The sequence below is a fragment of the Magnolia sinica genome, chromosome 7 (genome assembly GCF_029962835.1).
Source record: "Magnolia sinica isolate HGM2019 chromosome 7, MsV1, whole genome shotgun sequence".
Classification (NCBI taxonomy): domain Eukaryota; kingdom Viridiplantae; phylum Streptophyta; class Magnoliopsida; order Magnoliales; family Magnoliaceae; genus Magnolia; species Magnolia sinica.
The window spans coordinates 92238481-92259814 of NC_080579.1; the positions used below are offsets into that span (position 1 = coordinate 92238481).

Below are 21334 nucleotides of genomic sequence, written 5' to 3' on the forward strand. Positions count from 1 at the left end.
TCTGGCAAGTGGGGACACTGTTCGCTAATCCAGACCATTGGTCTGTTGCGTCCTATCCTGAATAGGCTTTGTCGAAAAAATATCCTCAAAAAAACAATCTTAACCTTTGAATGTGGCCAATCTTAACTGAAGGATAGAAAGTTACGGAGAGAAATATAACAGCGGTTCATTTTCAAATTAAAAAACAAGCATGATCGGTAAAGAGGATCTTACAGAATGAGAGTTTCTTAGTCCATGGTGCATCCGTGGTCGGATGCAACAGATCAACGGTCCTATTTCTCTATCGATGGCCCCCACTCAACAGATAGGAAACCCGCGTAAACTGTCCCATGACTCGGCCGCGTATCATGTAATTAATTCCTCCTATCGGATAAGCCTCCGTTGAAACTTCTCCCTCATTTATTCAACACACTCTCTCTCTCCGTCTCTCTCCTTATCTATCTCTCCTTATCTCCCTCTCTCAGCTATGGCGGATTTAGTCACGTGACTGTCACGTGCTTACGGGAACAAAACCCTAACCCTAACCCTAGAATCTCATCTGAAAGCCCGTCCGTGTTCCTCCTTTTCTGAAAATTATCTGCAATTTGAAGATGTCGATCGCTTTGGAGAGCAGCAGCGCCAGGATCGAGCGGTCGGGATTTATCCGCGGGATATCTCCCTGCATCTCGATCTTCGATCCGCCGGAGCCTGGCCGGAACATGCCGCAGGGAGATCGCCGGTTCGCGGCGGCTGATCCAACGCCGAAGGTGGCGGATGAAGAGGAGGAAACTTCTTGCAGTTCGTCGATCGGGAGGAACAGCGATTGCTTGGGCGGGCCGTCGTCGGGTTCGGACGGTGAGGATTCGGGGGAGGTGCAAAGCTCGTACAAGGGGCCGTTGGATATGATGGATGCGTTGGAGGAGTCTTTGCCGATCAGGTATAGATGGGCAGGCCACCTGTAATCTCCGGAGTGCGGGTCACTGTATTCTCTACCTTTTTTTTAGCGTTTCTGTGTTGAAATTCTGATTCTTTTATATTTATGTCTTTTAGGGGGTTTTTATTGCTGAATCAAAATATTCGATTCCGAGTTTTTCTAATTTTGGAGAGTTTTGGGAAAATTGGATTTTTTCTTTTTTTGGAAAAAACCTCTGATTGTTATGTTCGAGGATTGGTTAGTATGTGGAACTGTAAATTGAAAGATGATTTCTTTTTCTTTTTTTTTTTTAGTAAAAAAGATTTCTTCTTTTTTCTTTTATTTAAATTTGGGTAGTTTTCGTTTAGGCCATGTTTGGTTGCAGCAAATATCTAGAAATTTTATGATCTTTGTCTAATTTGGTGCAAAATATCAGGAAATTTCATGAAATTGGCTGCAACCAAACGCAGCCTCAGTATTTTCTGTTCTTGGGGGTGCATAGAGAGGGGATTTGTATTGACAATTGGGAAACTTTTACTTATTTTATTTATTTATGTTTTTGTACTTGTTTTATTTGGTGAGGATTTCCGTCAGAAATTGATATATATATATATATATATATATATAGAGAGAGAGAGAGAGAGAGAGAGAGAGAGAGAGAGAGAGAGAGAGAGATTTCTCTTCGATATATAAAGATGAATTTCTTGACTTGGGTTTTTCCTTTGGGGGCGCCTAATTACACTGATCTGCTCCCCCCCATTTTTCATTTGCAGAATTGTTGTAGTACAGAATTGTACTTATTCTATTCAACAAATGGGGAAAAATGGGTGCAAGCAAATGAATCATGTTGGATGTAGATATTACTTCCCTTTCCTTTTGGGGAAATTCATGTATCCGGAATTTGGGTTTCTTTTCCAACCTTCATCAGATTATGCTGCTTGTTATTAGGTCGTGCTTTCATCTATGGGATGAACTGTGATTTGGGTTTTTTAATTGCTGTCTATGATTTTGTGATTTGGACTTTTTAGGGCCTGTTTGGATGCCTGTAACTTTTCTAAAATGTAACAAAGTTACACGTGACTTTGTTACAGTTTGTGTTTGGGGGAGGAAAGTCACAGGTAACTTTCTCTCTAACCTGTGACTTTCTCACAGGAGAAAGAGGCGAAAATCTTACAGGCACTTGAGTCGTTTTTCAAGTTACCTGTATCTTTGATACATGTAACGGTTGGAAATTTTGAAATGAAAATCGTTGGGAACAATCGCACCTGCATTGAAGAAGCGTACCTACCTTCTCAGACGGAGTGAAGGCGTCCGTTTCCCTCTCTCAGTCTCATCTCCCTCTCCCAGTCTCCTTCTCCCTCTCCGATCCAGCTTCAGCAGGGTTAGAAAACCCCTTTCTTTCTTTCTTTCCTTTTTTTTTTTTTTTTCATCAGGGTTGACGGAGGCAGTTTGGCTAGAGGCGTGGGTAATGTCCAATGGTCTGTGGGATCCACCATCCTGGATTTGTTTTATCCATGCCATCCGTTCATTATTTTGGATTGTTTTAGGGCTTGATTCCAAAAATGAGGCATATCTAAATCTCAGGTGGGCCACACCACACAAAATAGTAATGATTGAAAGTCCTTGGGCCACTGTAATGTTTGTTTCACATCCAACCTGTTGATTAGGTCAGAAAGACCTGGATGAAGGGAACAAAACAAATATCAGTTTGATCCAAAACATCAATGGCCTACCAAAAGTATTTAATGGGGGGCATTCAATCAACATTGTTTCTAGTGATTTGGTCCCCTGAGATTTTGATGTACCTTATTTTTGAGTTGATTTCTTAAAATGATCTAGAATAATGGATAGATGGTGTGGATAAAACAAATACATCATAGTGGGGCCCACATTCCATTGTTCATTTTGTATAAGTGGGGCTTGTTGGTCAGTGCAACTTGTCCCCGTGTAGGTCCCAAATCTGTTTTAACATACGGTTTTTTAAACACTCCCAATTTCTATTTGCATTGAGATTCCTCACGTCCTCAGGTGTTTTGAAATTGAGTGCCCACTGCATTGTTAGCATATCCATTTTCAAACAGTCCCAAGTTCCATTTGCATCTGGATTCTTGCCTGTTGTCAAAGGTACATCGAAGTGTTAAGATATCTGGTTTTAAACATCCCTTGATATTGGTCCATTTTAATAATGTCCCACTTTGAGATTTTAACTGCTAATGCAGAATTTGGTGGAAGCAGCTTCCTATGCTTGTGATTTCTCTTTAACTGATCCTTGCCAACAAGAGTCACTCCGGTGGGAAATTTTTGCTTGGATATCTTACCTTAAGTTTTTTTTTTTTTTTCCCTATATTACAAGCATTTTGAAAACGTGAGCCCACTTTTATGGCCCACCTGTTGATTTGTTTAGCCTAAGAATCAACCAAACTATTCATTTACAAGGGCTTGATAAAATGGAATAATTTTATCTAATCTGTTTTATGTGTAAATCTGATTTTTCAATGATTCCCTATTTCAAGCTCTACTTAGTGTGAATATATAACTTATTACCCGTCATAAAGTTACAAGTTATCCAAACACAAAAAGTAAGTTACCTGTAAGTAAGTTACAACTTATATCCAAACAGGATTACCTGTAACTTACTTACACCTGTAAGGTACATGTAACTTTCTTACAACTTAAAAAAGTTACAAGCATCCAAACAGGCCCTTAATTGCTGTCTATGATTTTGTGATTTGGGTTTTCTAATTGTTGTCTTTTTTCTTGAAATTGCAAAATCCTGTTTTCTACACAAAACAATTGGGATTTTTACTACTGCCTTCGCTGCCCGCCTTAAGAGGCTTTTAAATGCCATTGATTTAGAAGGGAGAACCTGCATACACATCTTCCCAGAATCCACAACGTATTTCGAAATTGGACATTTAAATTCCAATTTTAGGACTTTTTTTGGACTCCTACACATCGAATATGGGCAGTGGCAGATATGTGTGCACCTGACCCTCAGTTTGCACAGTCTGCACTTGACCCACACGTTTGGCCATCCGGACACCGCGATTTTTATTTATTTTTTCTCCTTTACTTTCATTCTGCAGTTCTGATTCCTTTGGTCATGGAAAACAACTTGTGCAATTGAGTACTAAAAAAAATAATTCTTTGATCACAACTGTTCAATCTGAGACCCCGCCACTGAACTCACCATCCAGTCTTCTTTTGGAATGGTTGAAATAGATTGGGAGTTGGGACCCATCTTTAATGATTGAATTCTTTCTTTGATGGGAGTGGGGGAAAAGAAAATCTTGTATTTGTAATAGGGAATTGGCTTCTTTTGAAGAAGTAGAACTTGTAATCAGAAACATATTCTATGAATTTGGGTTTTCTGTGACTCTTCATCTTACCGATAACCACTTGTTGCACAAAGTCAATAGTCCCACTCCCACATGTAATAGGGTTTATAGGATCCTGCAGCCAAGGGTATGCACAGCATATCTGGGTTTTTAGTTGGGACAAGTGGAGTTCATGGTTCAGTGGTCCAGATTGTTGATCTGTTCAGTCCCACTGTGGATGGACCATGCCCCAAAGAATTCCAAGATTGGAAATCCTAGCTGCCATTCATGGAGAAGATATGGTAATGATGGAACTAGTAACTACATAAGATTCTATTGAAAACGAATCCTAATGATTCATTGGGTGGGATTGACAGTGTTGGAAATAATTCGAAACTATATTGATGGAATAAATTTAAAACAAACAACAAAGAAAATGGAATCAAACAGTTAATTAAAGATGAACATATATAATACATATATTCAATTAAAACAATCTAGAATAGGACAAAAGTTTGATACCAGAAGAGCTAAGGCATGTTACTGAAAATATTGGTGCTCCTCAAGTTACTGCGTTTGTATGGCTAGTGGGTAAGGGGCGAATCTCACCAGGTGCGTTTTCCTTATCATGGATGACTGTTTGGTGCTCCTCCTCGAGTTATTGCGTTTGTATGGTTAGTGGGTAAGAGGCGAATCTTAACAGTGGACAATTTGCAAAGGCCGGGTCTCCTTCTGCCAAACGTATGTTTGATGTGCATGGGGGATGCAGAATTAACTAATCATTTATTCATCCATTGTCATTATGCAATACAAGTGTGGGATTGTTTTCTTCTCATTCTTGGTGTAGAGTTGGTGATGTTGAATTCGGTTTTTGATCTCTTGTGGGCTTGGTATGGTGGAGTAGGCAAATCTACAAAGGTTTTGTGGCGATTGATTATTACTGCTATCTTTTGGATTCTCTAATGACCGTTGCTTTAATAACAGGGATGTATCAGTGTTGGACTATATTCGTAAGATTAAATTTTATCCCTTGCCTTGAATCGAATAAGGAGAATGGTGAAAAGCCCTAATATTAGATTATTGGCATTTAGGTTTGTGAAGAAAACCATAAAGTGGGGACTATGGATGGAGCTTGGGTTACACTTATTACCACAGGTGCACGCACCGGGCTGTGGACATGGCGTGTGCGTGTGGATATGGGATGTCCTCTCGCTCTTATCTTTTTGTTTGAATTTCATTTTCAAATTATAAATTTGAATTTGAATTTCTATTTTCTCTATATCCCGTGCATGCATTGAGCTACACCGAGCCAGGCCATGGACATGGCATGTGCGTGTGGGTATGGGGTGTCCCCCTGCGTCCCATACATTTCATTGAGACAGTTTTCCTTTTTATTTTCTTGTAAATTTTGGGCAAAATAATGCAAGTCAGATTCGTGGGGTTCAGATCCAGGGTGCACTTGATCTGAACCATTGGTCAAGTGGAGAGTTGCTGTATCCTAGAGGCAGAAAGCTGCGATCCAGTGAAACAACTGATCGTTCCAGATCTAATCGGCGATTATCTGTCTTTAAGACAACATTTTTCAGTAACATGCCTCGGCCCTTCTAGTTTCAGATTTTTGTCTCATTCGTGATTGTTTTAATTGAATATATGTATTAGCTGTTCATCTTCAATTAATTTTTTCATTCCAGTTTCTGGGTTATTGCTTTTAAATTTATTTCATCAATTTAGTTTCAAATGATTTCCAACACTTAAGCGGTCAGGGTGGCTGATGGACCTTGCCCCAAAAAACTCCAATACTGGGAAACCCAGCCACCATTTGCTGGCTTTATCTCAGTTATATGTGAACCATTCCTGTATTTCTCTTCTTAACAGTCTATATCTGCTAGCCACAAAGTGAAGGGTAAGTATTTTCCTATCAAGAAGATCTTGCAGAAATGCCCCTTCCACAGTTAAGGCCCAATAAACCAGTGGGCTGGATTCTGGATCACTGAACCACATGTAACAGCAGTAAACTGTTATTAGAATCCACTGTCAAAATTGATGTCTTGGCTTACATGCTATCTTTGCTAGGATCAGGTTCCCTTACCGATCTGTTTACTGTGCTTGCAGGCGGGGTATCTCTAAGTTTTACTGTGGCAAATCAAAATCCTTCACAAGCCTGGCAGACACTTCTTCTTCCGCTAAAGATCTAGCAAAACCAGACAATGCCTACAATAGGAAACGCAAGAATTTGCTGGCCTTCACTCACTATTTGGACAGGAACCGCAATTCTCCTCTGAGAAGCACCGCAGGCAGTATATCCAAGAGACCCGCCAATTCCAGCCGAAGCACATTGGCTCTTGGTGTTGCCATGAGCAGCTCCGAGAGCAGCATGAGCGAGGAGCATGAGCCCCGTCTTCCACCTCTCCACCCTCAAGGGAAATCTCCAATCTGCCGGTCGCCATCTCAATGGTCTTTCTCATCGAGATCCTTCTCCTTGTCGGATTTGCAAGGTGCTAGTAGTAACTCGCCAATCTGCCTCAGAGATAAGCACAAGAAGTTCTGCTAGTTTTTCTGCATGCCATTCCTGCCCTCCTTTCTTCTCCTGTGGCAGATTCTAAGGTAAGAAAGTGAGTTGTCATTTTCACATATGGAAGCGGTTACGATCTGAATTTGCCTCACTGTTCTTCTTTTTCATGTAAATGATGCATTTCTCTTTTGTCTGTTACATGTTATTTCAAAAAACCATGTTGTGGCTTCTCGGGAGTACATCGAAGGAATACTGTTTTTACATTCTCCGTCTGTACATGCATGCGTATTTATGTTGCAGTAGGTTTCTTACTAGATGTGCCTTCTATTGTTTTTATCATGTGCCCCTGCCCCCATTTATTGATCATGTGATTTTCGAGTATGGGCCATCCATGAAGTGGTCTTCTGGTTTGATCCAAATTAATGGGCTGTGTGTAAATAACTTAATTTCATGAGTGTGGTCAACCCATCAGTCCTCCAACTTCAGTGCTATACTCGTCAAGTGTATAGCAGTTCTGGATTTAAGTGCTAAATCATCGTGTAGTGGTTTTGGATTTAGCAGTAGAATGGATGGTGGCCATGGAGGGTGGATCTCAAAAAGCAAGCAGATGGGTGCAAGCTCTCTAATTCTGGATTAGAGGACAACTGGTGTTTCAAAACCGGACCACATTTGGATCTGAACATCTGCCAAACTCGAATGTTAAAACCATGACATCTACTCATAAACCTGTAGCCCAGACCACTATGTTAGGAGTAAGCTGTGTGCTAAATCCTTATATTGTAATGATTTTAGATCCCGGAGATTTCCAGGCAGGAATGGGTCAGCACGGGTCTGATAGCTTGGACTGAACCACCCACAAAAACGGGTCGTGTCCTGGTTCTGGTTCTAAAACATTGGAATCAGCCCTTTTTTGGGCTTTTGACATTTCAACCACCTTTTGGGCTATTGCCTAAATACTCCGTTGCCTTTTAAGTGTTCCTAAATATAACCCTACATTTTCGGCCATTAGAAAGAAAACCCTACAATCAATGAGTCATACTTGCAGGTAGTGTGATTTCACAGGATGGTTTAGATTGGTCTAGACCACTGGCTAATGGTTTGGATCAATCGTCGTGGGTCCGACATGCAACCTAGTACCTAGTGACTGGGAATGTTGCATCTACGTCCCACCAATTGGTGGGGGAGTTCCACCAAACGGTTGCTTATTTTTCCTAATAGCTGGTCTTTGTGCTTTCCTTCACACTAACATATGTCAAAAACAAAAGGCCAACTGAGGGAAGTATTTGACAGTAGTTTAAAAGGCATGGGTGTATTTGGGTATAGGTCAGAAACCAGGGGTGTATATGTGAAAAGCATTTTTTTTCTTTGTCTCTGGATCATGATTTTCTTTTCATGCTAATCCATGTATAAAGCAATTGAAGTTAGGAACTTTCTTCTGGCTTTCGTAACTCGATTTGACTCGAGATCAGATAAATCCATCCTTCCATAAGAGTTTGGGTTACACAGCGGCACGGAAGGCTGGGATACTCAGCCTAACCTTGGCCGCTAGCCTGTGGTATTTGGATTTTACTTTCGGGACTCAACACTTGAAATCTAGGCCTTCTCCAAGGGTATGCATGGAATGCTTGCGTTTTTGTTTTGTCTCGCTGTGGCCCGTGGTCCATTTATCCAAACCATTGGTGGTCTGGGCGAAACCAGCATGGATGGACCATGCTCTAACCTACTTGATAAGATCTTAGCCACCATTCGTTTGTTCTTCAGTTGAATGTGGGACAGTGCTATATTCTACTCTTCTGCATCTATTCGTCTGCTGCAGATTGAAAGGTTAGGATTTTTTTTCTATTCAGAGAACTCTTATGTTGGAGCATGGCTCATGCATGCCGGTTTAAAATAGTCTGGAATACTGAACTGCAGGCCTCAATTCTACAAATGAAAACCGTGAATCATCCATGGTCGTGGTGAGCATGGTTTTTTGACTCAGCGGACTTGGACAGACTCATTCAATACTGATTTAAATTGCAACTCAGCCGAGTTGAGGTGACTCATACAAGTACTCGTGCTCCATTCTCACTACTGAGTGACCGAGTCCAAGTTGACTTGGACGAGTCACATCCTGACTCGGACTCGGCTGAGCTGTCAATCCAACGGAGTTCGGAGATCCGAAGATTTCCCCTATACCTACCTGGTGGAATGATTATAAGAATGATTATAAGAAATAGGAAGTGAAAGATGGCGGGGAATAAAAATTTAGGTTGCATCAAGCAACTGGTTATTGGTAATGAGATCTCATTTCTGCTCAGCACAAAACATATAGTAGTTTTCTAGCTTCTCCATGCCATTTTCAGCTTGCAAGTGATCTTGGAGGCTATGTTTGGATGCACAATTGAATTGAATTGGATTGGGGATGGCCGGTTTATGGAGAGGAACCGGCAAAAGCTACTGCTTCTAACTAGGAGAGTAGAGGCAACAGTTGAGGAAGTCACAATCTGATTATTTCCCATTTTTACTAGTCTAGTAAATTGCAATCCAATTCGATGGTGCATCCAAACATCCACAGGGTGTGGAGGATTGCCAGAAAAAAAAGGGGTTATTTTCATGAGGTTTCCTACAATCATCGGGATTACAGCTGTTGGATCTGGAGCCATGTTTGAATGATCCAAACAGTTTCTATGATGGGTTTGTAGGGGATAGGCATACCCAGATAGAAACAGTCAGATTGGAATATTTTGACCGTTTGATTGCTTAATTTTTGTATTGACATGTTTGGACATCCTAACATTTGGATATATTTCTTTTGCTGTAGACAGCTCTTTCAGCCTTCTGATTTTGCTTGAAAACCCATCTCGTGTCAATTTATATTGCGTGCATGGTTATGACTAAAAGAAAGACTGGGTCGACTAGGTCTAACTCGTTAGGTCCGAAATCCTCGTCCGGCCACCCATGAGTCGGCTTGAATTGTCTAGGTGTGGTGTTTAACCGGATCCAATACCACAGAGTCCGAGTTGACTCAGATGAATTGCAGGTACTCATCTGAGTCTTGAAAGCATGACTGCATTGTATAGGGTCCATTTCGGTAAGAGATTTTATGATTAAGTCTAATCCTGATTTTGATGGGCCCCACGTAAAATCGAAGGATGACGTTTAGTGCTGATCGGTCAGGGGCCCCTCGGCATAGAATCGAAAGATGGCGTTTATCGCTGATCGGGCCGAAATGCGTACACTGGTCTTACTGTGTCTATAACATCTATAAGAGTATTTCAATAGAACTTAAAACCGCAAATTACAAATGTATACTCATTTTGTATTTATAAGTTTCTCCTGTTAGTGCCAAGGTGATTATCAGTCCTTGCCCTCATCAATCGTTCATATCCATTGAAAAGTCTTTACCATCTGGGCCGCATGAGGGCTTACCAATCAGCACATGTTGCATGGTTCCAGCACTAACTGCACATGCATAGCACACGTAGCTATATGACAATCAATCTCAAACATGGTGTTTGGCAAGCTTTGCGAGGACTCCGATGGCGATGGAGTTGATGTAGGTGGTCGGCTCGAGCTTGGATGAGTCCCAGCGCTGGTCTGCAAAGTTGTCGTAGCGGTCGGGCCCGCCGACGAAGGCACCAGTCAGCTCATTGGGGTTGGGTGCGTTTTTGTTGTACCAGTGGACAAAGCTCATGGCGCAGTTCACTATCTCATTCGACGATAGCACAGGGACCGACGCGCCGCGGTGGTGGGGCTGCTTTGGTGACTTGCTACCAAATCCGACCATGTACGACTGGCCCAATGGATTATTGCCTAGCAAATAGTCCATCTGCACATAATAAAAAATCCACATCAGTGAATATTAGAACGACGAAACTGGGCCAGGACAGCGTGCCCCATTTTGGAGTGCCGCCGATGTTATGCCCGCGAGTAGGCCCAGGAAAGTACTTGTGGGCCCAAATTCCATTTGGCAATTTCATGGACCTAAGATCCAACAGGCTAGAAGGACACTGATCGATCTGTGGACCTATGCCCATATACGGTCAACAATGATTATATACTGTGGGCCTATCCCAAAGGTAGATCTGAATATCTGGGCCCAGTTTCATGTCTTCCAAGGCCCAACTGGCCCAACTTGTTTAAACATTGATGGGCCTAGTTCTGGGCTTTTGGGCCCAGTCTTTTGAACTTGTGGGGACGTAGACGGTCGTGTGTTCTAGCACCGGCGGCATACCTGTTGTTTAGCGAAGGCCATAAGGCGGTTCGAATCGAACTGCTGATCGCCGCACGAGACGGTTTGCTTGTGTTTGGCAAGCATGTCGCTGTAGACGCTGAGCAGAAACGCGGTGCTCGTGACGTACTGTGTGTTAGCGCCATCCCGTAGGTGAATCAGACCACCTGACATGTTGTATAGGATATGAATGGGTGAGCATGCAATCCATGTATATATGCCATGCTCATAGTGCTGGGGTGGGCCCGCCAGGAAGGATGGGCCGGATAAATGGGCTTAGCCCATGTCATAGTTATACAGGCCCATGTACTCCAAGCCCGGGCAGTATTTGCTTCTGTGTTAGTTTCGCACCAATAAGAAAATGGTAGTGACTCTTCAAACGTACAAATTGCATTGTTGCATGGTAATCCAAACCGTCAAAACCTCGGACTTAGCTGTGGACGCGGCATAAGTAAAAAAATTGTATTGATAAAATAATATTAATAGTCTGATTTTTTCCCTTGGAACATGGACCACTCTCTATTTTACTTTTAACCATCCATTTGATAGCTGTTAAATGGATGGTTAGGATTGTTTGATCATTCTGTTATTTGTGGTATAAACGACCCAAAATGGGACCAACAATTTGGACGGTCTCCATAGCTGTATATTGGTGCCACATGGGGGGAGAATATAGTCACCACCATTTTTAAATGGTCCAAAACCAACATAACAGTCTTGCACCTGCCCCGCTACAATGTACTAAACTGTAGGTATAAATAATATACGTGCATGTCAATCCACACCGTTAAAATCTTGAGCACTGTTTTGGATGGAGCACATTCCCATACAATATAATTGGACAATCGCTGATTGCTTGCCATCAATCGAAGATCTGGCAGTGAATATTCAGCGGTCCAAATTCGACAGTTGAAAGTGAATGTTTAAGATCAAACGGCCAATTTGATTTTTGGGCATGTTTTACCCAATGTCATAATTTTGACGGCTTAGATTCGTTAAAAAATAAAAAATAAAAAAAAATAAATCATGGTTAGGGCTTTTTTATTAATATATTTTTTAATCTGCTGCATTTGGAAGAAAAAGAAAAAAATAAGTTGTGGTGTTGCTGTTGCCACGTCAGTCGTACGTCTTAAAAAAAAAAAAAATTCTGGAAATTTTGAAAAGAGAGAGAAAAAAAAGAGTACCTGGAGTAATGTAGACTTGGTGGTACTGACTATCTGGAAGTACTGCGCAAACGAAATTATCTGCTTGCGTCTTGTAATTCTGCAGATTTTCATCTCCCAAGAAATGCAGCTGCACCATAGAATTGTAGGTGCGCATGTATCAATTTATATACTATTCCTGATGGACAATACGTTATTGTAGATGCCATATTTTTTACATCAGTACCATGAAAACGGTGGGCCCCACTATTAAAATGACGTGGCACAAAAAATTAGGCTGGTCTACTCATCAGATTGGCCACACAGTTGAATCAATGGTCCTAATTAACGTAAATTTGTGGGCCATTTGGTAAGTGGATAAAGCTGATTTTTTTGGAGAGTGGCCTTAATGGTGGGGTCTACTGTTTTCATGGTACGGATGTCCTACTCAAGTGGCTTGTTTGAGGGAAAGATGGTAAGAGGTGATCAAGGGTAACCTGCCAACATGCCACTTGTGGAGGAAAATCAGCACCGTACAAACGGTAGACCCCACTAGGAAGGTCACCTTTAATGAAATTTAGGTTGAGCCTCTCAATAGGTGGGCCACAACTGTATGGATGTCCATTGATGAGTGGAGCCGCCTGTTATTTTGTCCCAAGTTATCTTCATGGTAGGGTCTACCGTTTCAATGGTACCGATGTCCTCACTACTGGTCCCTGTCTGATCACATGACTATAAATTATAGTGCTCCTAGTTGATAGATCTGGTCCGTCCATTAATTTCAGAATCCATTCAATGGGTTACCACATGAAAACAACACTGATCGGATGATCAAATCCATCTTTGATTAGGCCTCAGTTTTTACAGCCATCCATTTTCAAACCCAAGTATCAAACACTTAGGATCACTTAACAGCATTGACTCTTTAGATTCATAAGAAATCCAGAATGGGATCCAACAAATGGATGGATCATATTGTCAACTGGACCTATTTTTATAGAAAAGATCTGGACCATCCATTTTAGTGGCTGTTGATCGGATGGTTAAGAAGTTCCCTAAGATGAAATCCGAGAAAGGGAGAGAGAGTATCGTACGCCGGAGAGTAGGATCTGGACACCAGCGTATTTGAGATCCCAGCTGAACTCAGCAACACTGGCACTGATGGCTTCCTCTGTTATGTATTTGTAATACGTTGGTCTGTTTGTTGCGATGTATAGCCATGTAGCTGCCCACAACAGCTCATCCTGCATGCACGTGTACCCAGTTACATACACCTCTTTCTTTTTTCTTTTTTCTTATTTATTTATTTTTCTTTTGATCTTTGCATGCTTTGTGTATATACATGAAGACATTTAAAAAAAAAAAAAAAAAACCCATATAAATAGGGCCTACCTTGATGATCACATACTTTCGGATGCATGGTACTTACCAGTCGTTCGAGCTGTGTGGGGCCCACCTTGATGTTTGAGTTCCATCCAACCCATCCATTATATGTTCGCCCTGATGTCAGATCCATGTACCAGAGTCTAGGTTGATCCATAACTTAGGTGGGCCACAACAGCTGTATGTGTATATATATAGGTTTTAGGGGTCATTGTATAGGAGAAGTTCAACCAGATGCACGGTCTGGATTCCACATACACATCACGGGTGGGCCCACAAAACTCAAATGTATGATAGCTGCTACACGTTCTCAAACGCATGTGATTATTCTTTGGATCGCAAGTGAATTACCATATGTTGGAGATGTGTGGGACCCACCGTCGTGGATGACCCCCATAGGCGAACATCTTTTACTTCAACGGCTAGAATCATGTGATGGGTCATCACCATTCTAAAAATGACACGACTCATCAATTGTACACACAGCGTAGTTGGGTGGCAATCCAGACCGTTCAAATCGTGGACCCGACTGCGGATAGGTTTTAACCCAAAATTTGCACGGTGAGGATGATAGTAACCATCTGATTGGTCTTTGAAATTTTTTGACCACTGGCTACTTCACTTTTGACCATCCATTTGATATATATCAATTGGATGGTCATGATTGCTTTACCAATTTTGTAGAGGCATGCTCCATGCATGATGAGCCTCACAATTTGGACGGCCTGGATAGCACTGCATGACTTCTGTGGAGATGAGTCCCCACCATTTTCAAGATGGTGGTGAATGGTCACAGAGTAGGATCTCAATCCCTACTCCACGCATGATATATAGTCCATTCATCAGGTGGTCCCATCTTTTAAAAACTAGAAAAAAAACTCAACTGAGTCAACTCGACTAGATTTCACCAATACTACAAGAAAAACTCAGTGACTCATGACTCCAATAAACAATGGGTGGACCACATCTGTTTGACTATATGGGCCTTTCTCCAGTTCATCTTAACCGTCCATTTTTTTTTCCAGATGTGGCCCACCTGATTATGTGAGAGAAAGAAATCTTACATTGTAGCCAGAGAAAGAACAGTAGAAGGGGCATTCTCCATCAAAGGTTCCTTTATGGTTCTTTGCAAACTGAAAAAGCTGTAGCAAACGCACAGACAAGAAGACGAAAATCAGGGCCCAGCCCAACTGGGGTGTATAAGTATCCCACCCATCCACATACACCGGGCGGGAATCCAGACCTTATTCCAAAAATCACATTTTGAATACAAATCAAGATTCCCGCCAACCAGTACTCCACTGGAGCACTGTAAGTTATAGTGCTCTTAGTTGCATTGGAACACTAATCCAATCCATTGATCTGACCGTTCATTAGGTCCAGCACACGTTTCATGGGTTATCATGCAAACATCTAACCGTTCTAACAAATATAACCGTTTAATCAACAGCCTTTATGGATGGTCAAGATCACTCACACAAAAATAAAGGCATGGAATGCTCATGATTCTAAATAATCACTTTTGTTGGGCAACTGTGTCCATCTAATCCATGGCTTGAAAAATGGATGGCTATAGAAATAAGGCTAAATAATGGATGGATTGGATAATCTGATTGGAGCACTTTTTTCATCATAGCCCAATGGGCAGCTCGGATTGGGTTGTCCAATTGAAATGAAAATAGCTATAGAAATAGGCCAAATAATGGATGGATTGATTTTTGCATCATAGCCCAATGTGCAGCTCAGATCTATACATTGGACTGTCCAAGTGAACTAACACCAATGACTATATAAATAAGGCCAAATAATGGATAGATTGGATCATTTGATTGGTGCGATTTTTGCATCAAAGACCATTGGACAACTCCTATTGGATTGTCCAAGTGAACTAATGCAAATGGCCTTAGAAATCCAAATAATGGATAGATTGGATCATCTAATGGGCATGATTTTAGCATCATAGCCTAATGGGCAGCTCAGATCGATAGATTGAACTGTCCAAGTGAACTAATGCAAATGGTTATACCAATTAGGCCAAATAATGGATAGACTGGATCTTTTCTGATAAGCATGATTTTTTGCATCATAGTTCAATGAGTGGCTCAGATCGAATGATTGGACTGTCCAAGTGAACTAATGCCACTGAGAGTACTATATCTTATAGTACTAACATTTCTCTCCCATTAATCATTAAATAGATTAGAAGATTAGTTCACTCACTAATTTCGCTTTGTTGAGCAGGCTTCGGGAGTACTTGTGATCAACGTTCCTAAACACAATCGAGGAGGCGGCCAATGCAGCGGACGTCTCAGCTGCTATCTCAGTGCCAGGCATGCTCTGATTGATCTGCATAAGCGTTCTTGGTGTAGCCATGTTCTCCGGCCGAATCCAACATTCGTGATCGGCAATCGGGTCTCCCACCTTGACGATGACGATGAATACAAAAATTAAAAAAAAAACCATAATGATTATATTTTAATCTTTTCAATGGAATTATATATATACATACACACACACCTGCCCGCCTTCTTATGTCAGCACTCGTGTGCACCCTTGCATACATGTCATGAGCAAAGAATCTGAATGGTCCACGTGCTGTGGCACCCCTTGAAACTTTATAAGTTCAACTTTCAGCCCAGTTCAAAACTCTAATGCGCCATCATAAAGAGGTAACGGTTTCCTTTTGCCATAGCCCACCAAAGTTTTGTATCAAGCTGAAAGTTGGGCCCATAGGATTTCAAGAGGTGTTGCAACACGTGGACCATCCAGATTCTGTGCCCATATATATATACACACACACACACACACACATACGAAAATGGTTCTAATCAGTTGACCTCACAGGAACTTCCCAGGAGGTTGAGCTGTGTGGGCCCACTGTGATGTGTGTTGAACATCAAAACTGATGCATTTGATGGGTCCCCTTTAAATATGGGATGCCAAAAATCAGCTATACACGGAACTCAAGTGGGCCATATTATCTAAAATCATGTGAAGATATGCCTAAAACATATAAAAGCACTTTGTGGGGCTCACTTGAAATTTTGATGCATCTGAAACTTGGTCTAACCACTCACCCAAGTGGGACACACATAATTAATGGGCTGGATTTATGAACCACATCTCGGTAGGCCTAACAAATGGTTATGAATGTTTTAATGGGAGGGTAACCCCTCTCAACTTTTGTACGTGGTGTGGCCCACAAAATTTATGGATTGACTTGATTTTTAAGCCTACGCCAACCATAGAATGATGCATCTGATTGATGGGGTAGATGTTTGACACGCATCACGGTGGGGCCCACACATATCGACCTTATGGGAAGTTACCATGAGGTCGACCACGTGGAACCATTTCCCATATATATATAGAGAGAGAGAGAGAGAGAGAGAGAGAGAGTGTGTGTGTGTTTGGCTTGTGGGGCCCTTGGCTATGCGATCCAAACCGTTGATTTGTTGTTTCTCATTGATCTTGGAATCTACTTGATAGGATAATCTAAACCTTTTGATGGAAGGTTAAGAAAAGAAATATGACAATGGTACACATTGAGCGGAAATCATTCCGATTATTAGCGGCCAGCATCTTCCAATCAGTGAGATTTTGTGATGGATCACCGACCATGGACCCCACTTGTCAGAATTCAAAACCTCGTGAGTAATATGCCAAGATCCGGGCCATCATTTCAATCTTCCTGTTAGATAACAAGACACCCACCTATATATATGGGCCGACTTACCCATCCGACTTGATGGTGCAGGTGGGCCCCTACCAATTCCTACCAGATGGCCCAGTTAATCGATGAGCCAGAGAGGGCCAGTTTCACAAAATCAAGGCCATCCCTGACCTTCTGTTCTCTCCAACGGTGTATGATTACGATGGATTGGAACTGGGCCATCAATTTCAGGCCCAACTAATGAACAGACCAGATTCATGCCTGTTTCGTAACAGGTGGGCCCAAACTGGGCCATCGCTATGCATAAAGAAGGAAAAAAAAATGCTATATAAATTTAGCCCATATTTTTGTGATGAGATCTAAGAATAGATGGCCCACCTGGACCCACAAGGTATTTCGTCTAGCAGCAGCTTTGAGGAAAAAATCCGTCCCCCACCGGATCGCAGAGTATACATTTTCGAGCTCTCCGGCCGCCTTCAGCTCAGCCCGGTAGAAGAGTGCTCCCCAAGAGAGAGTTGTGATGGTGAATGCCATGGGAAATCCATACTTCACATTGTCACCTGCATCATAGTATCCACCAACAAGGTCCACCTGGACGCCGATGGATTGATCATCCACTTTAGCTCGATTCATAATAGCCCTTAATAAGGATTTGGTGGGCAACATGATCTCTACATCATATCAATCCATGCATATTAAAAAATATGAGTGGAGAGTGCTTCGATAAGAAATGAATGTATTTCGATTGGTTGAAATATCTACATTCAATAATATCAAGGAAAGATGGGAAAACCTTTTTCATCATTAATTTTATTAATTCTAAATTTCGATTACATCTTCAAATTTCTCTTGATTTTAAAAATAAGTGCATTTAAATGTTTAATAGGTACTGATATAATGTTTAGAGGTTGCAGCCACCCCAAATCAAAAGTAGTTTTTTTGTGCCCAAATGGACACTTCTTTCATCAATCTAAGCTGTTCACGTAAGAAAATGGCACCCCCACGTGCTTGATGGACCACCTCAGTGATCAATCAAAGCGTGTACCTTTTTCCTTTATTAGAAAATTCTCAAAACATGCTTGTAGAATGAATTGATATTTTATTTTTATTGTTATGCAGTTGGTTGAGTCGAACATCGTAGGGCCCATTTGGATTACCTATCCAACATGTAACGTGTCCAACAGGTGCGCCGATCATATGATCGGACGAACAAAAAAATCAGGTTGATAAAATCATCAAATCGGCCACAAGCAAACATAAAAGATTTTGGGTTGTCTATGTTGTTTCCTATAGTATGGCCTACCTGGTGATTATATTGGTTTGATGTTTTTATTTCTGTAATCATCATGGTGGGGCGCACCTGTTGGATGGTTTGGATGTCACACGCATACCACGTGGACATTAATAAACTTTGGAAGCTCAAGAAGCTAAAACTGTATTAAAATCAAACCAACCAACAATAATAATAAAACAAATCACAATTTTAAAAAAAAATAATAATTTTTTTAAAGAAAAAAGAAAAAAAGAAGAAAAGTAAAACACCCACATTCTCAAGGTTGCCGTCTTGGAGACCAGAGTCACCCCGCCATGGGATCCGCGAGTTCTTGAGTTTCCCGGACCGTTGCGCCTCGAGGAACAAAATCGATTTCGTAAGCGCCTCCTTGTAATTAAAATCTCCATTAACGGCCGTGATCGATCCGCCCACGACCGCGAGCCATACCACGATAACGAATTTCACCGCTGTGGTCGTGGACCCCATCCGGCCGATGATCGGAATCGGATTAAAGAAATCGACAAAATGAAAATGGAAAATCAAAATTTCAATTTAGGGAGTTGTAATTTGGTGGATATTAAGCGAATAATCAGGTTTAAGTATAAACGAGTTTGTGGCCGTTATCACTTTCCGTTATTTCAGGTGCCAAACTAGGGGTGGGTGGCGTTTTGGTTGTGGCGGGAAACTGACGGCGTTAGTTTTGGCCGTTGGGATGGAGTCCTACGTGGCTTGGTGGGATTGGTTGGAGATGAAAGCGGGTATTTTTGTCGGGTTTTGGGCAAGATGGAACGTACGGTATAGGGCGTTTTGACGGAGTATGGGCTGTGTAACCGTATAAAATACGTATTTTTTACTTAGTTTGGACTGATGTGGGTTTTCTTTGCTATATTTAGGGGTTGGATACGTAGTGGTGGAAAAATATACGTATTGGGTATTTTGAGGGTGGTCTGGAAGTACGGTTGTTTGGATGGTTGAGATTAAAAGGAATTAGAAATGAGGCCCACAATAAGAGAAGAAAAATGGATGCCCGGGCTTGTAATCTGGAGCGCTCGTTTGGTGGGGCCCATGATGTATGTACTAGAAATCACATGATCCTGAGATCTGGACCTTCTGATCTTTGACCTGAAAATAGATTATTAAATTAATCAGTGGACCATTGGATCAAGATCCAACGGTGCTGAGAAGTGGGGCTACGATAGATCTTACCACCATCTCAAGAAAAATGGAGGCAAGTGGGGCCCACTTTAAATTGGCATCAGATCTTGAGATGAAGGTGATAACGCACAACGTTTGGCCAATCTTTCCAAAGATTGAGCGACTTTCATTGGACGGTGATAAGCCAGTATTGCAGTGGCAGTTGCTGGGCCGGTGCGAAAGGACGGTTGGGATATATTTCTAAAATAATAGAAAAACGACCTCACTGCTATGTCAGTTACATCGAGTAGCATATGGATATGACAGTCCGACCAATGGATCTGGACCGTTCATTTGGTTGAGACCACCCTTGATGGGTCATTCATAAGAATTACAACATTGTACGGGCCGGAGGATCCTAGTAGCCGTTCATTTTCCAACGTACTGTTGGCCATCACTTTAATAACTATTCCTTTCCCATACCCCAGATGGAGATCATTACCACCTTTTGATCGAATGATCCAGCAATCCTAATCAGATGATAGGATCCTTCAATCAGTGCGGTCCACGCAGACCAAATGGACAGCCCAGATCAATCGATCGGTCCACCCAAGTGCCCAAATGCAACTCAATGCACTGTAAATAATAGTGCAATAAACATACACAAACCAATGTTTTAAAACTCAGCCCGAACCAGTCCAACATCTGATGCCCATAAATTAACAAAACAAAAAAAATACGACTTGATCAGAAGATCCATACCGTTGGTCAAGGTGGACCATACCAATCCTCGGAAACAGATGGACCTGATCACCAGACGTTTTGAACGGTTTCTTTCCCGGAATGAGTTTTCAGTGACATAACCCATTTTGGTGGCCAGGTCACTCCCACCATCCACTCCACTCAAACAGCTGACTGATCAACGTGGACGGTTGACGGTTTCTTTCCCGAAATGGGTTTTTAGTGGCCCACCGGTCCTGATTTTGACTCAAATAAAAAAAGGAAAAAAACAAACCATTTACTTACCTCTAAAGAAAGGAGTGAGAGTAGCAACAGCTCTTTGGAGGGTTGAGATGTGCTGACTGATGAATTCTCCTGATCTAATATTGTATTTGGGTCTGATCATATGAAGGTTTGAAATAGGTAATGAGAGAGAAGTCTGGAAGGTATCAACCATGCAAATCTACCTTTAGCTCAACTGCAAGAAAGGAACATTTTATTAGAATAATCAGCTGTTAAGGAAAGTGCCCAGAAGAAATGGGCCCCACTATTGTGATTGGTGTTAGTCTACCTCACTTTGTCACCAATGATCAATCCGGATCGTTGGTTTCATGGGCCCCATTTTGATTGGAGCATTGTCCATCCATTAAAAGGATGATATTGACCGTTTGATTTTCCTATATCGACTGCCTGATACAGTTTATTTTGGACTGTTTATCTTGGGTGCTCTGATTGGATGGTTAGATTGTCCGATCCACTTGTCTTTTGGGCTAACGTCGGTCCAGATTGTCCGTTCACTGATCGGACAATACTAACCATTGATCTCTCGTTCTTTTCGACCGTCTATTTTAGGAACACATAAAGATGGTTTGGGTCGTACAAATATACTCCATCCAAGTGGGACCCATGGTTTGGACGGTCTGGATTGGGAAATGAATGACACGTGCATGCTGGATGGCAAGCATGAGTACGCTTACTTTTATCTTTCCAAAGAAAAATTCCTGTCCGTCTCCACACTCCTCAGAAAAGATAATCACCGTGCATGGAGAGGAATTACAAGATACCCACACGAGGA

The 21334-nt window shown here is 41.7% G+C and overlaps 2 protein-coding genes across 3 annotated transcripts; one reads left to right on the forward strand and one right to left on the reverse strand.

Moving 5' to 3' along the window:
• The first annotated feature begins 429 nt into the window (after positions 1-429).
• Positions 430-6984, forward strand: LOC131251713 (protein OXIDATIVE STRESS 3 LIKE 2-like). The gene is made up of 2 exons (XM_058252617.1): positions 430-916; positions 6322-6984. The coding sequence occupies exons 1-2, from the start codon at positions 591-593 to the stop codon at positions 6758-6760; spliced, it is 765 nt and encodes a 254-aa protein (XP_058108600.1). The 5' UTR covers positions 430-590; the 3' UTR covers positions 6761-6984.
• Positions 6985-9964: 2980 nt separating this feature from the next.
• On the reverse strand, positions 9965-20715 carry LOC131251712 (endoglucanase 16). Of its 2 annotated transcripts, none has more exons than XM_058252615.1 (9): positions 20566-20715; positions 18679-19527; positions 17511-17723; positions 15680-15880; positions 14524-14601; positions 13171-13320; positions 12119-12227; positions 10938-11101; positions 9965-10532 (listed from the first exon to the last, which is right to left on the reverse strand). In XM_058252615.1, exons 2-9 carry the CDS (start codon positions 18889-18891, stop codon positions 10206-10208), a joined length of 1455 nt encoding a protein of 484 aa, XP_058108598.1. In that variant the 5' UTR covers positions 18892-19527; positions 20566-20715; the 3' UTR covers positions 9965-10205. The 2 variants fall into 2 exon arrangements, with proteins under 2 accessions (XP_058108598.1, XP_058108599.1); XM_058252616.1 differs by lacking the exon at positions 20566-20715 and adding an exon at positions 20302-20525.
• Positions 20716-21334: the final 619 nt, after the last annotated feature.

Bases quoted from the DNA above. Each gene is read 5' to 3' on its own strand.
- LOC131251713 (XM_058252617.1), top strand. From the start codon at position 591: ATGTCGATCGCTTTGGAGAGCAGCAGCGCCAGGATCGAGCGGTCGGGA. The intron at 917-6,321 runs GTATAGATGGGC...CTGTGCTTGCAG, and splicing joins GAGGAGTCTTTGCCGATCAG to GCGGGGTATCTCTAAGTTTT.
- LOC131251712 (XM_058252615.1), bottom strand. From the start codon at position 18,891: ATGGGGTCCACGACCACAGCGGTGAAATTCGTTATCGTGGTATGGCTC. The intron at 17,724-18,678 runs GTGGGTGTTTTA...ATCGGCGTCCAG, and splicing joins AAGACGGCAACCTTGAGAAT to GTGGACCTTGTTGGTGGATA. The intron at 13,321-14,523 runs GTAAGATTTCTT...ACGTGCATGCAG, and splicing joins GTTCTTTCTCTGGCTACAAT to GATGAGCTGTTGTGGGCAGC.